At 42.5% G+C, this 14761-nt stretch overlaps 1 protein-coding gene across 2 annotated transcripts in view; it reads right to left on the reverse strand.

Annotated features, from left to right (window-relative positions):
• Positions 1–14761, reverse strand: part of LOC120044394 (gamma-aminobutyric acid receptor subunit beta-2) — a 76235-nt gene that overhangs the window by 41951 nt on the left and 19523 nt on the right. For both annotated transcript variants that reach the window (XM_038989024.1, XM_038989026.1), the window contains exon 4: positions 4137–4357. In XM_038989024.1, the coding sequence (XP_038844952.1) occupies positions 4137–4357 (221 nt within the window). The remainder of the gene's footprint in view (positions 1–4136; positions 4358–14761) is intronic.

A 14761-nucleotide genomic window follows, 5' to 3' on the forward strand; every position in this document is an offset into this window, starting at 1 on the left:
CCCATAGGCGACATTGTTGCCGGTGATGTCTGGTGAGGACGTGCCTTACAACAGGCCTACAAGCCCTCAGTCCAGCCTCTCACAGCCTATTGCGGACAGGCTGAGCACTGATGGAGGGATTGTGCGTTCCTGGTGTAACTCGGGCAGTTGTTGTTGCCATCTTGTACCTGTCCCGCAGGTGTGATGTTCGGATGTACCGATCCTGTGCAGGTGTTGTTACACATGGTCTGCCACTGCAAGGACGATCAGCTGTCCGTCCTGTCTCCCTGTAGCGCTGTCTTAGGCGTCTCACAGTACGGACATTGTCATTTATTGCCCTGGCCACATCTGCAGTTCTCATGCCTCCTTGCAGCATGCCTAAGGCATTTTCACGCAGATGAGCAGGGACCAGGGGCATCTTTCTTTTGGTGTTTTTCAGAGTCAGTAGAAAGGCCTCTTTAGTGTCCTAAGTTTTCATAACTGTGACCTTAATTGCTTACCGTCTGTAAGCTGTTAGTGTCTTAATGACAGTTCCACAGGTGCATGTTCATTAATTGTTTATGGTTCATTGAACAAGTGTGGGAAACAGTGTTTAAACCCTTTACAATGAAGATATTTGGATTTTTACAAATTATCTTTGAATGACAGGGTCCTGAAAAAGGGACGTTTCTTTTTTTGCTGAGTATATTTGTATTGAAGAGCTCTTTTCTCAGCGTATTTAGCACATACAAATCCCCACTAGAACTAGTTATCTTGCCAGGAAAATACAGTGCATTATTCCAAACACTTGTGTATAATAGGACACTTTGCAATACAGTAAGAATTATTTCGCCCCCATCTATAATATATGAATGTAACGGCTGTCTAATTCCTCCTCCTCGGATGAAGAGAAGGAGTAAGGGTCGGACCAAAACGCAGAGTGGTTAGTGCTCATAATGATTTAATTAAAACGAAACTGAACACTTACAAATACAAAAAAAAAAAAAACGTGACAAAACCGAAAACAGTCCCGTGTGGCACGAACACTGACACGAGATACAAACACCCACAAAACACACGTGAAACCCCGGCTGCCTTAGTATGATTCTCAATCAGGGACAACGATTGACAGCTGCCTCTGATTGAGAATCATACCAGGCCGAACACAAAATCCCAACATAGAAAATCACACATAGACAAACCCACCCAACTCACGCCCTGACCAACTAAATAAATACAAGACAAAAGAAAACAGGTCAGGAACATGACAATGAAGTTCCTAAGGGCCCAATTTCCTATTCTTTGTTTGGCTCAGGCCTACGCAACTGGCTGCATTTAACAAGTGATTCACCTCATTGTTAGCAATATAATAACCATGTAAAACATTTCTGTTGACAACTCAAAGCCCTGGCCTTGCTTCGCGAAAGGGGGAGGATATAATGCAGCTTTAGTAGTGCTGTTTGTTATTAGGAAGTAAGATGGGAAGGGGAAATATGATGGGAGACAGCTTCCAGTTCCCCTCCTCTTTCTCTCGTCTGATAGGACGGCTCAGGTCAATGCTAGATGGAGAGATTATTCTGGACTCTGACACTCTAATAACTTAAAGCTATCTAGCCTCAGCAATAATGTGGCTTCTATGGTTGACATATTTAATAATCAATGAATCACTCCATGAAACAATCAGCTAATTGCTCTTTGCTGCAGAGGAGGAGAGAGAAGGAATTACGTAACATGGAGTGTTGAACACTAAGCCAACATACCAAGTGCTAACTCATAGTGGGGGGGGGGGGGGGGGCAGATGGAGGCTAGGGAAAAAATACAGTGCCTTATGAAAGTATTCATATCCCTTGACTTTTCCACATTTTGGTGTGTTAAAGTCTGAACTCAAAATGGATCAATATTTTTTCACCAATCTACACACAATAACCCATAATAACAAAGTGAAAACATGTTTCTTGATTTTTTTTTTGCAAATGAATTGAAAAAGAAATACACAAATATCTAATTTACATAAGTATTCCACCTGTTGCAGTGATTACAGCTGTGAATCTTTCTAGGTAAGTCTCAAAGAGCATTCCATAACTGGATTGCGCAACATTTGACCATTTTTATTTTCAAAATTTTTCAAGCTCTGTCTAGTTGGTTGTTGATCATTGTTAGACAACATTTTCAGGTCTTGCCATAGATTTTCAAGTAGATTCATGTCAAAACTTTAACTCGGCCACTCAGAAACTTTCACTGTCATCTTGGTAAGCAACTCCAGTGTATATTTGGTCTTGTATTTTAGGTTATTGTCCTGCTGAAATGTGAATTTGTCTCCCAGTGTAACGGCAGTCGTAATCCTCCTCCTCGGACGAGGAGAGGCGAGACGGATCGGACCAATACGCAGAGTGGCTAGTTTCCATAGTGATTTAATAATTAACAACGACAACATGCGATACAAAATAACTACCGTGACAGTCCTGTGTGGCGGAACACTGACACAAGAACAAACACCCACAAAACACACGTGAAACCCCGGCTGCCTAAGTATGATTCTCAATCAGGGACAACGATTGACAGCTGCCTCTGATTGAGAATCATACCAGGCCGAACACAAAACCCCAACATAGAAAATAACACATAGACAACCCACCCCAACTCACGCCCTGACCAACTAAATAAATACAAGAAAAAGGAAAAACAGGTCAGGAACGTGACACCCAGTGTCTGTTTGAAAGCAGACTGAACCACATTTTTCTCTTGGATTTTGCCTGTGCTTAATTCCATTCTGTTAATGTTTTATCCTGAAAAACTCTGTAGTCCTTAACGATTACAAGCATTCCCATAACATGATGCAGACGCCACTATGCTTGAAAATATGGAGAGTGGTACTCAGTAATGTGTTGTATTGGATTGCCCCAAACATGACACTTTGTATTCAGGACAAATGATGGGCAGTATTACATTAGTGCCTTGTTGCAAACAGGATGCATGTTTTGGGACATTTTTATTCTGTGCAGGCTGCCTTCTTTTCACTCCGTCAATTAGGTTAGTATTGTGGAATAACTACAATGCTGTTGATCCATCCTCAGTTTTCTCCCATCACAGCCGTTAAAGTCGCCATTGGCCTCAGGGTGAAATCCCTGAGCAGTTTCCTTTCGTTAGGAAGGACGCCTGTATCTTTGTAGTGACTGGGTGTATTGATACACCATCCAAAGTGTAATGAATATCTTGACCATTCTCAAAGGGATATTTAAATGTCTGCTTTTTATTTTATTTTTAACCCATCTACCAATAGGTGCTCTTCTTTGCAAGTCTTTGGAAAACCTGCCTGGTCTTTGTGGTTGAATCTGTGCTTGAAATTCACTGCTCGGCTGAGGGACCTTAGCGATATTTGCATGTCTGGGGTACAGAGATGAGCTAGTCATATCCCAAGTCCCCCTGCCCTCCCTCTTCCCATTTTCTGCAACTCAACAATAGCCAGTCAGTTTATTGGATAGGGGGATATCTGCACACAGCGGTGTCTTCATTATGTTTTGATGATTTTTAATAACCTGTGTTTACAAATGGGATGCGTAGGCATTATTCTGGCCCCTTTTCTAAGTAACAGATTCAACTTCCAAAGAGCTAAGTAGGTGTATTATCATCCACGGCACTGCAGTCATTATACTCTTCAATACATATCCACCCACATTACAAATGTGCTATGCAGTGCCTCATCTGATTGAAACCAACATTGTACTCCATAAGAAATGGAGTTCAACTGATTTTAAAAGAGATCCCATCCCATTTGAATATTCCATTGTTATCCATTCACTTTATATAGAGACCATTAATCAGGAAACAGGTTATAGCATCTCAATATGAACAACCCAAAATGTCAAACAGGCTTTTCAGTTGACAGATACTGTTGTGTAAAGTATCCGGGTAATTTGTTAAAATGAATCTGGGGAATATTCAAGGATATGGATCATCTGCTCTCATACTGCTGGATAGTTAGAAAGATAACGATGATGGATGACTAAGTCTACCGGCTCACTAAGTAACTTGCCAACAAACATTGTCTTTATTGGGTAGAGATAGGCCTATTCAAGGTGTGGTTTTGTACATGGTTTGGTTACAATATTTACTTATTTCTCCAAAGTAATGTCAAGTTATTGATTTTTTTTACAATTATGAAACATTACAAACATTACCTCAGGCTATAGAGCACAGTGCCATCTGGATGCAGTCGAATCATTCTGTTTTTCACAGTGACACCATGGACAAAAGACTTCTTGTCATTTAGGAAGTAGGTGTCCGGGACCCACAGCTGATCCGCTACCCGGTTATCCAGGGTGAGATTGAGGGGAATCTCTGAGTAGGATAACCGCTTGTCTCGCCAAGCTTGCTGGAAATACATAGTCAATGTATAGTCCTAAAAAAGAGAAAGATAGAGAGAGACATAGAGAGACAGAGAGAGAGAGACATAGACAGAGAGAGACATAGAAAGAGAGAGACAGAGAGAGAGAGAGAGAGAGAGAGAGAGAGAGAGAGAGAGAGAGAGAGAGAGAGAGAGAGAGAGAGAGAGAGAGGAGAGAGAGAGATATTACTGGGGCCCAGGGATCAGGATGGAAAGTCAAGAAAAAATATATTAACTCGACATGAGTAGTGTGACGTGTCTGACCATTTGTCTTTGACAGAGTTATAGAGACCCCAAAAACGTTATTTAGCAAGACATTAATGTTGGTTTTAAGAATGTTGTCTGCAATGGCTTAGTACTACTGCACACGTGAATAGCAAATGCCAGCATGTCCAAATAAAAAAACATGTTTTTATTTCAGTAGCAAGAGTTTCCGACCCTCCCTTGGCATTGTGCATTCACATCACAACAACTCGAACAACACAACAACTTGAAAAACGCCCCTTCAAATGAGTGGATTTGACTATTTCAGCCACACCCGTTGCTGACAGGTGTATAAAATCGAGCACCCATCCATGCAATCTTCATAGACAAACATTGGCAGTAGAATGGCCTTACTGAAGAGCTCAGTGACTTTTCAACAAGTTAGTTCATCAAATTTCTGCCCTGCTAGAGTGGCCCAGGTCAACTGTAAGTGCTGTTATTGTGAAGTGGAAATGCCTAGGAGCAACAACGTAGGCCACACAAGCTCACAGAACAGGACAACCGAGTGCTGAAGCACATAGTGCGTAGCACGTCATCTGTCCTTGGTTGCAACACTCCCTACCAAGTTTCAATCTGCTTCCGGAAGCAACATCAGCACAAGAACTGTTCGTAGGGAGCTTCATGAAATAGGTTTCCATGGCCGAGCAGCAGCACACAAGCCTAACATCACCATGCGCTATGCCAAGCGTCGACTGGAGTGATGTAATGCTTTCCGCCATTGGACTTTTGAGTAGTGAAAACGCATTCTCTGGAGTGATGAATCACGCTTCCCCATCTGCCAGTCCGACGGACAAATCTGGGTTTGGCGGATGCCAGGAGAACACTACCCGCCCGAATGGATAGTGCAAAATGTAAAGTTTGGTGGAGGAGGGTCTGAGGCTGTTTTTCATGGTTCGGGCTAGGCCCCTTAGTTCTAGTGAAGGGAAGTCGTAATGCTACAGCATATAATGACATTCTCAATTATTCTGTGCTTCCAACTTTGTGGCAACAGTTTGGGGAAGGCCCTTTCCTGTTTCAGCATGACAATGCCCCCGTGCACAAAGTGAGGTCGACACAGAAATGGTTTGTCGAGATCGGTGTGGAAGAACTTGACTGGCCTGCACAGAGCCCTGACCTCAACCAATGTTCTAACATCTAGTGGAAAGCGTTCCCAGAAGAGTGGAGGCTGTTATAGCTGCAAAGGGAGACCAACTCCACATTAATGCCCATGATTCTGGAATGAGATGTTCGACGAGCAGGTGCCCACATACTTTTGGTCATGTAGTGCATGTCTGCACTGCACTGTAAAACAGGTATTCTGTTTAACGTGTATCTGTGTACTATATTAGTAATCATTTGTGGTGACTCATAAGTCAATACATTTAGTTATGAAGTCAGGACTTTGCTAAGTTACCGAGGATGTAAAAAAAAACAAGCTAAAAAATATCTAAGGAGAGAAGATATGACCCCAATTCATATACTGTATATTGACTACTTCAGGTATTTTACATCCTCGGTAACTTAGCCTAGTCCTGACTTCATAACTAAATGTATTGACTTATGAGTCACCACAAATGATTACTAATATTCTCTTTAAAACAACAATTGACAAAATTTGAGTTGCAGAGCACATTGCATTTCAGCTGAATATAATCATTTATGGGGTTAGCCAGAGAGTATTGCAAAATGTTCAGAGTGAATTTGGAACAAACAGCCAAGCCAGCACACTGCCCCTGCTACGCTAACAATAAGAAGCAGAGCAATCCGTCCATCCATGAAAAATAAACTTGGGAAACTTGCTGTCTCAGGGCACTTTTGTCACCACTGGCAGATCCACTTCTCCTAACAGAGGCTGAACATGCCTTTTTGGATATGTCTGTTGGTTGCAAAGATGACGACATCCCTATATCTACTACACCGAATGGACTGACTGGAAAGGGGGGCGTGAAAGCAGGAACAGAGATCGAGTCAGTGAGCTATCGTCACGTGACTCACGCCCCAACATGTCCCTCCATTTCTCTCCACGTAAACTTCTTGTTTGCAACAAAGTTTGCTGCTAACATTGTTGCTGACCTAACTATGCTCTTCCAAGTCCCATAAAACATTGTGCATCATAACATGAAAGAACAAACAGCAGAGCCTGGTTGTAACTTTCATAATTTTGAAATGTTTCTATTTCCTTTTCCGGCTAAGGGTGTTTTTACTGCTTATCAAAAATGTTCATCTTTATGTAAATTACGTATTTGTATTCAATAAAGTGTTAATTGCTGGTCAGTGTTGTGTCGATTGATCAATAGTATTGCCTGTGAGGTGTATTAACACTGTCTATTGAAAATACTAATAATACCTGGTCTAGGTGCTAATGGTTTACGCCAGGTTAGGGAATATATTTTTATCATTCAGAGAGGCTGCATATGAGGTAACATGCTGTGACAAAGATCTGCCAGTATATAGGCACCTACTCAGCTGTGTGAGTTTTAGATACTGAACAAAAATATAAAAGCCCCTTACAAAAAAGATTGCAGTCAGAGTGCAGTATGGCAGCAGTATGCTGCAAATACAGTGTCCAAAATAACATTTTTTTTACTGCAGTAATTTTTCAGTATAACTGCAGATAGAGCGCAGTATAACTGCAGGTCAACTGCAATACACTGCAGTTATTCTGCAATTACTGCGTCCAAAATGCCACAGTCGACTGCAGTTAATGCACTTTTACTGCAGTTTCAAAACTGCAATCTGTTTTTGTAAGGGGAAACATGCAACAATTTCAAAGGTTTTCCTGAGTTACAGTTCATTTAAGGAAATCAGTCAATTGAAAGGAATTCATTAAGCCCTAATCTATGGATTTCACATGTCTGGGAATACAGATATGCATGTGTTGTTCACAGATACATTAACAAAAAATAGGGGCGTGGATCAGAAAACGATAGTTACCGGATTTGCAACTCCAGTTCTATGAGTGGAGCGTTGCCCCATATGGGAGCTCTGCTCCTAGTGGTTTAAGGCGGAACGCAACGCTCCAAAATGTACTCCCTGCCGAACCGAACACTTCCAGAATTAATGAAAAGGTCGGGCTCAGCTATGGCTGCGACCAAATCCCGCAGAATCTGAGGCTAACATAGTCATGGCGTCTTCTAGAGCGAAATCTACCCTGAAAAATGTCCACCGCTGCTTCCTCTCATCTAAAGAAAGGATGGCGCAGCTAGGGCATTCCGGGGGATCTGGGAGGCCTAAGCACAACGATACTGGTGGAGCAGCGACACTGAGCTCTAAAAATAGCTTTTGGGTTGAGTAGAAAAGGCATGTTCATTCAGCACGACACACGTCCTTCGCATAGAGTTGATCAGGCTGTTGATTCTGGCCTGTGGAATGTTGTCTCACTTCTCTTCAAGGGCTGTGTGAAGTTGCTGGATGTTGGCGGAAACTAGAACACGCTGTCATTCATTCACGATCCAGAGCATCCCAAACATGCTCAATGGGTGACATGTCTGGTGAGTATGCAGGCCATGGAAGAACTGGGACATTTTCAGCTTTCAGGAATTATGTACAGATCCTTGTGACATGGGGCTGTGCATTATCATGCTGAAACATGAGGTGATGGGGGCGGATGAATGTCACGACAAAATGAAATTATGTTCATTGTTCGTAGCTTATGCCTGCCCATACCATAACACCACCGCCACCATGGGACAGGACAGTCTGTTCATAACGTTGACATCAGAAAACTGCTCGCCCACACGACGCCATACACATAGTTTGCGGTTGTGAGGCTGGTTTGACTTACTGCCAAATTCTCAAAAATTATATTGTTGGCTTTTGGTAGAGTAATTTACATTAAATTGCCTGGAAACAGCTCTGGTGGAAATTCCTGCAGTCAGCATGCCAATTGCATGATCCCTCAAAACTTGAGAAATCTGTGGCATTGTGTCGTGTGACAAAACTGTACATTTTAGAGTGGCCTTTTATTGTCCCCAGCACACACAGTGCACCTGTGTAATGCTCATGCTGTATAATCAGCTTCTTGACATGCCACACCTGTCAGGTGGATGGATTATCTTGGCAACGGCGAAATGCTCACTAACAGGGATGTAAACAAATTTGTGCACAACATTTTAGAGAAATAAGGTTTTGGTGCATATGGAACATTTCTGGGATCTTTTATTTCAGCTCATTAAACATGGGAAGAACATTTTACATTATGCGTTTTTATTATTTTCCTGCATTTGTATTTAGTAACTGACTTCTTAGTGCTCTGGTCCTAATTTCAGAATTTCCGCCTTACTGACGTGCCCAAAGTAAACCGCATGTTACTCCGGCCCAGAAGCCAGGATATGCATATGATTGGTATCATTGGATAGAAAACACGTTGAAGTTTGTAGAAATGTTAAAATAATGTATGATACTACAACACAATTGATATGGTAGCTGAAAATCCAAAGAAAAACCAACTGGAATTCTTTTTCTTTTGAGATCCCATGCTCTTTCAATGGAAAGCTATGGGTCCTATGTAATTCCAGCTCCCATATTGCAATTCCTATGGCTTCCACTAGATGTCAACAGTCTTTGTTCAATGTTTCAGGGTTGAATTTGGAGTTTTGGTACCGGGAGTCACAGTTGGAAATCAGTCTTTGGGCGCGCGACGAAGAGGACGCACACTTGCTAATTTTACTTTCTATTGAACAAACTTCTTTCTGTATGAAATATTATATTTTATTTACATTTTAGGGTACCTGAGCATTGAATAGCAACGTAGTTTGACTTGTTTTAACAAAGTTTAGCGGTAGCTTTTTGGATTCCTTTGTCTGCATGTTGAACGAGTGGATTACTCAAATCGATGGCGCCAACTAAAGAGACTTTTTGGGATATAAAGAAAGATTTTATCTAACAAAACGACCATGCATGTTGTAGCTGGGACGCTTGGGATTGCAAACAGAGGGAGATTTTCAAAAAGTAAGTGATTATTTAATCGCTATTTGTGATTTTATGAAGCCTGTGCTGGTTGAAAAATATGTTGATGTGCGGCGCGGTCCTCAAACAATTGCATGGTATGCTTTCGCTGTAAAGCCTATTGTAAATTGGACAATGCAGTTATATTAACAAGAATTTAAGATTTTAACCGATATAAGATACTTATATGTTCATTAATGTTTAATATTACGATTATTTATTTGAATTGCGCGCCCTCCAATTTCACCGGATGTTGTCGACAGGTGTCCCGCCTAGCCCTAATTATTTTTAAATAAATGGAATCTATTTTTGCACCCGATCCTCTGACGAATCAAATGCTGCTCCAAGCCTAAGTAACTAGGCTGCCGAGTCCCCTATGTTAACACTCCAGACAGAAGGTAAGTGTGGGTGGGCACAGGAAATTGAGAAACCGTTATTAAGTCTGCTGTTGGTTAGTGGTGGTTGAGGATATGTACAGATATCTTACAGCACTTTACTGTACTAAACAGGCCCCTTCCTGCACGTGCAGCCTCCCAACACTTGAGATACATCCCAGTTGATCTTTATGTAATAACTCTCGCTGCGCTCACTCTCGCAATCTTAACAACACATGCTGGGCTTTGTTTCCATGGAGGCTTCACAACCTAGTTCCCTCTCCACTCATCACTACACAATACCGATCTGCTATCTTAATTTGATCACACTGTCGTCGCAAAGCATTTTCCTGCGTGGCAGGAAATTCAACTTTGTAGTGTATTCAATGTTTCAAAAGGCTTCATAAGTTTGTCATTTCCTCTTAAAAATGTCAAACTTGATGTGCCCTAACAAAACATGTATCACCCCCGACAATAAATGTCCATTCATTATAATCCACATTAATAAATCATGTCTTGTTACTGCAGGATTATTTGAATGTTGTGAGAAACTAGTCAATTTAAGGTAGTATATCTGTAGCATCTACTAGGCATGGGGTCCTTCTCTCTTTCTGATGAGAAAGGCTCAAGGCCGTGGTGCATTGAAGTATGAGCTCTCCCTTTGGCTTTGGTTACACTGCTCTATCATATCAATCAGTCTGTGGTCCATGTACTGTGTACACAACACTCCACAGTGAACTATTGTGAGTATTGTATGTATTGATGTTGTCACTAGAGTCTGCATTTGGTAGACCACAGTGCCAACATTGGCAAAATAACTTGTTAGAAGTACCACAGTATTCCCTATGAAAGTCATAGAGTAGAAGAGATAGAAGATGATAGGAACAGAGTGGAGTGTGTGTGTGTGTGTGTGTGTGAGAGAGAGTGTGTGTGTTTCTGTGTGTGTGTGTTTGTGTTTGTGTGTGCAACCGTGTGCGTTTCCATGCACGTTACATGTGTGTGTTTATTCAGGCAGAGAAATATGAACGTTTATAGATCCATGTACGATAACAAATCGTTTGCCATGACTGCTCACTGTGCGTGTCTGGGGAATAGTCCCTTGGGGTAAGAGTAAACTGCATCTGTTCTCGCCTGGCAGAAGGATTACACCTGCAATTTAGGATTAGTTTCGGATTTGACTATTTTATTATAATCTATGATTGTAAATGTGTGTACTGTACAATTCAGTCTGACTGCCAATTTGCCAATAAAGCCTACTGTCACCTATACCCGCAGTATTCACATCATTATGAAATCTCATGCAATTTGAAGCATGTTTTCGTTAGCGATTAGATAATCACTGTAGGCATTTCCTGTGAGGCTTTTCCTGTTTTCACACAGAGGAGTTTTCACAGCTGTCCAAAGTTTGGACAGACTCCACACTTGAATAAAGACTGCATTGTGGCTGTGGCTTGTTATGCTGAGGGATAGAGAGTCCCCCTTGTCATCCCATTGCTGCTATTGTCTTGAACTAGCTTCACCTTAGATGGAAGGCTTGCTTAGCAGGATGGCCCTGCGCCAAAGTTACTGGGACTGGAGTAAAACATGGAGCAAAACATGGAGCTCCTCAAAGGCGTGTTATAGCCTCCATCTCTCTGTTAGGAGAGGGGGAACTGCTGCTGAGAATCAACAGAATCGCAGTGCTAGCCAGTGTCAGTGTGGAGGAGTCTGTCATAACACCAGTGGTAATGAGCATCACTAAGTAATCTAAGTCAAAGGAGAGAAAAAGGGACGGCTAGATTTATGAGAGCTGGGCTGCCAGTGAGGACAACAATAGAGTAATTATTTTTTCTCCAACCTCTCGCACAGCTGTTGGCTTCATATTAACAAATCCCTTTAACAAATGGCTGCATCCAATGGCTCAGTTTGGCCACTTATCGCAGTCACAAAACCAAACCTCCACACCATCAAAAACCTAGATTATGACTATGCATTATTAAGGTAGATCTAAAGGTTTCATTTTCTTTCTACCTTTTGAAAGTTTCCAAAATCCTTTTTCTCCTCTCAGACTCAGGGCAAGTGCCACTGCAGCCTAAGAGGCTTTCACAGAATGCTAACTGAAGAGAAGTGTTGAAACATGGGTCAGGTCTGAGTACCAAAGAGTGTTGTGCAATTACTCAGCTGCTGACAGGAAAGTAAGGATTCATCACCAATACTATATTCAACAGGGAATAATCAAGTGTCCACATTTTGTATCCATTGTATAACCTTGTTCCTTATCGCCGGAAATGGAATTTCAGGTATATCCTCTCTCCATGCCATTGCACGTGTTTAGTTTCCGATACACACAGAGATTGAAAACAACAATGACTAAAATAAAATAAAAATGTTGAGTAGTCCTGGCATGACTGACCCGTGTTGGGCCAAAACCGCTGCGGGCACAATTTGTGGATAAAACACAGCCTCGGGGTAGAGATGCTGCCTCACTAGGCGGGCTCCTATCAAATGTGTCCTGACAGTGGCAATAGCAGGGCCTGGGCAGAGCATGCAATAAGGCCACCTTTTCGTTACTATTCCCCCCAATAACCAGTCCCCCACCCTGAGTGGACCGAGGCAGTGCGGGATGGTGGCGGGGGGGAGGGCGACTATGGGTTCTATTTCTGCTTCCTCATCACCCACTACCCTTGAAGTGAGTTATCCATTTTCAATGGCAGTGGTGTGTTTGCTGGAAGGGAGGGAATATGAAAGTTAAGGAAAGCTCAGTGGAGCAGTGATGCAAATTGCTTTTATTCTCACCACACTTTCAACGTCCCTCCCTCCTTTCTTTCTTTATATCTCCTTCCCCCTTCTCCCTCTCTGTGACTTTCCATCTCAATCTCTGGGGAGGCACCTCTTGCGTCAACCCACGTGCCTCTGTTGAATAATAAAAAATGCCCTGACACTTTCACAGCAGGCGTGTGAACACATCTGATCATTATTACTGAATAAATACCGCCAAGTGAGCTACTCTATCCATAAAATAGAGCTTGTGTTGGATCCTATTAGAAGGTGCAAGATGGTTTTAAAGAGTTGATGACAAGAGCCGAACTGGAATGCCTCTCACACGGCATGGCAGCAAAAGTCTGCTGACGCCCGGATCCTAAAGCAACTTCACACTTTCCGCCTGTCTTTGGAGTGGAATGAGTGAGAAGACCTGATCCGCCCATCGTTCAACCAGATGTCCACAGTACGGTCTGATGTTAACCCACTTCAGTCACTGGAAAAGCTCTCAGAAAAGATGCATCCCTTATTCCACTCACATAGCCTACCTAGAGTACACAGCACTGCTACAGAATGTTTCTTAATAGTAGACAACAGATTCATACCCACAGCTGTATAACGTATCTATCCGCCCAGTACCCTGGGGTACTTGTATCTGGGTATATGTAGAATCCTTTGAACAGCTTGTCCACACTGCACAGAATATCTGAAATGGAACGCCATGTTTTTGCCCCAATGCCCTGTGAAATAAAAACACAATACAAATGTTGCTTTTGGTTGACAGGGTGAAGTGGAGAAACCAACCACGACAAATTACAATGTCTAGAAATGGCACAGCAGCCAGTAAACAGGCACAGCAGTCTCAATGCAGCGTGTGTCATGTTCATTTACAGGAGGTTTCACTCCTCAGATACTGAGACTCAAGCAACAAAAAAGAGCATTTTCTGGTTGGATGATTGGATTTCCCAGAGGGCATTGTTCTTCTCTGAGGACTAAACCTCTTACAGAGTTTGTCATCATTTTGTCTTTTGCTCATCATTTCCTAAGTATAGCCTGTTGGAGAGTTGATGGGCGTTTCAATGGGGCACTATCTCTTGGGCTGTATAGCCTAAATACCTTCCACTCTCTCTAGGTCCTCTCTACTCCTTCATTATTTAGCTTGTCCCGGACATAACATTCCGCGCTTGTGAAGGGGAAATGAATTTAGGCGGCCCTTTTTGTGATCCCCGAGCACAAGCCAATAGCTCCGTGGTTGGCATCAGTGCAGTTAACTGACTGTATGCAATTTACTTGATATGATTGGTGCATCTGCAGGCCTTTTTGTGTCCCAGAATGACGTTGACTTGAGTGGCAATTTATCTGTATAGGGAGGCATCGGAAGAGGGGATAAGATTATTAGGGCTCTTTTTAGTTCGAGGGGAAGTTGACAAGAGTTTCTATCTCAGCCGTGGACGTCAGAATGTAAACCAGTCTAACATTAGAGATGAGTCTCTTTCTCTCCATGCCATTTCTCCCACTTACTTGCCTCTCATCCTCTTCCTCCATGTGCATGTGTTGATGTGTGTGTGTGTCTATGTGTGTGTGTATGTGTGTGCACGTGCATTGGTGTGTGTGCGCTGGCGTAGTCACGAGCCTACGTTTGTGTGCGCAGGCTGTGTGTGAGTAAGTGTGTGCCAGAGTTAGTATGTAGCTTAAGTATGAGTGCCGCTGTGTGTATGGCTGAGTGTGGGTTTGTGTAGTATGTTTCAGAGGGTTGTTCTGCCAAGCTTCTGCCTTTCCATAGCCTTTCAAATTCCTCTGACTCCACCACACAGAAAATAATATACTCTAAGCAAACAGATCTAGGAGTCTCGATTCCTCATGCATTATGGAGGTCTGAGAGGCAGCCTTATTGCTATTGCAGTAGTGTAGCGAAAACATAACCAAATCTCGTATTGTCAACAATGGGATAATGTAATACATTGACATTTGGAGATCGATGTCAGGCAACCACAATTCAGGAAGCGAGTTCTCATCTTGGAAAAAGCCTCCTGCTGTTCCTGACACGCAATTGTCAGTCAGTGTGGAGGCTTGCACATACATCCTTGACCAGGGACACCCTTAAATAAGCAATACC

The sequence above is a fragment of the Salvelinus namaycush genome, chromosome 3, assembly GCF_016432855.1.
Source record: "Salvelinus namaycush isolate Seneca chromosome 3, SaNama_1.0, whole genome shotgun sequence".
Lineage (NCBI taxonomy): Eukaryota > Metazoa > Chordata > Actinopteri > Salmoniformes > Salmonidae > Salvelinus > Salvelinus namaycush.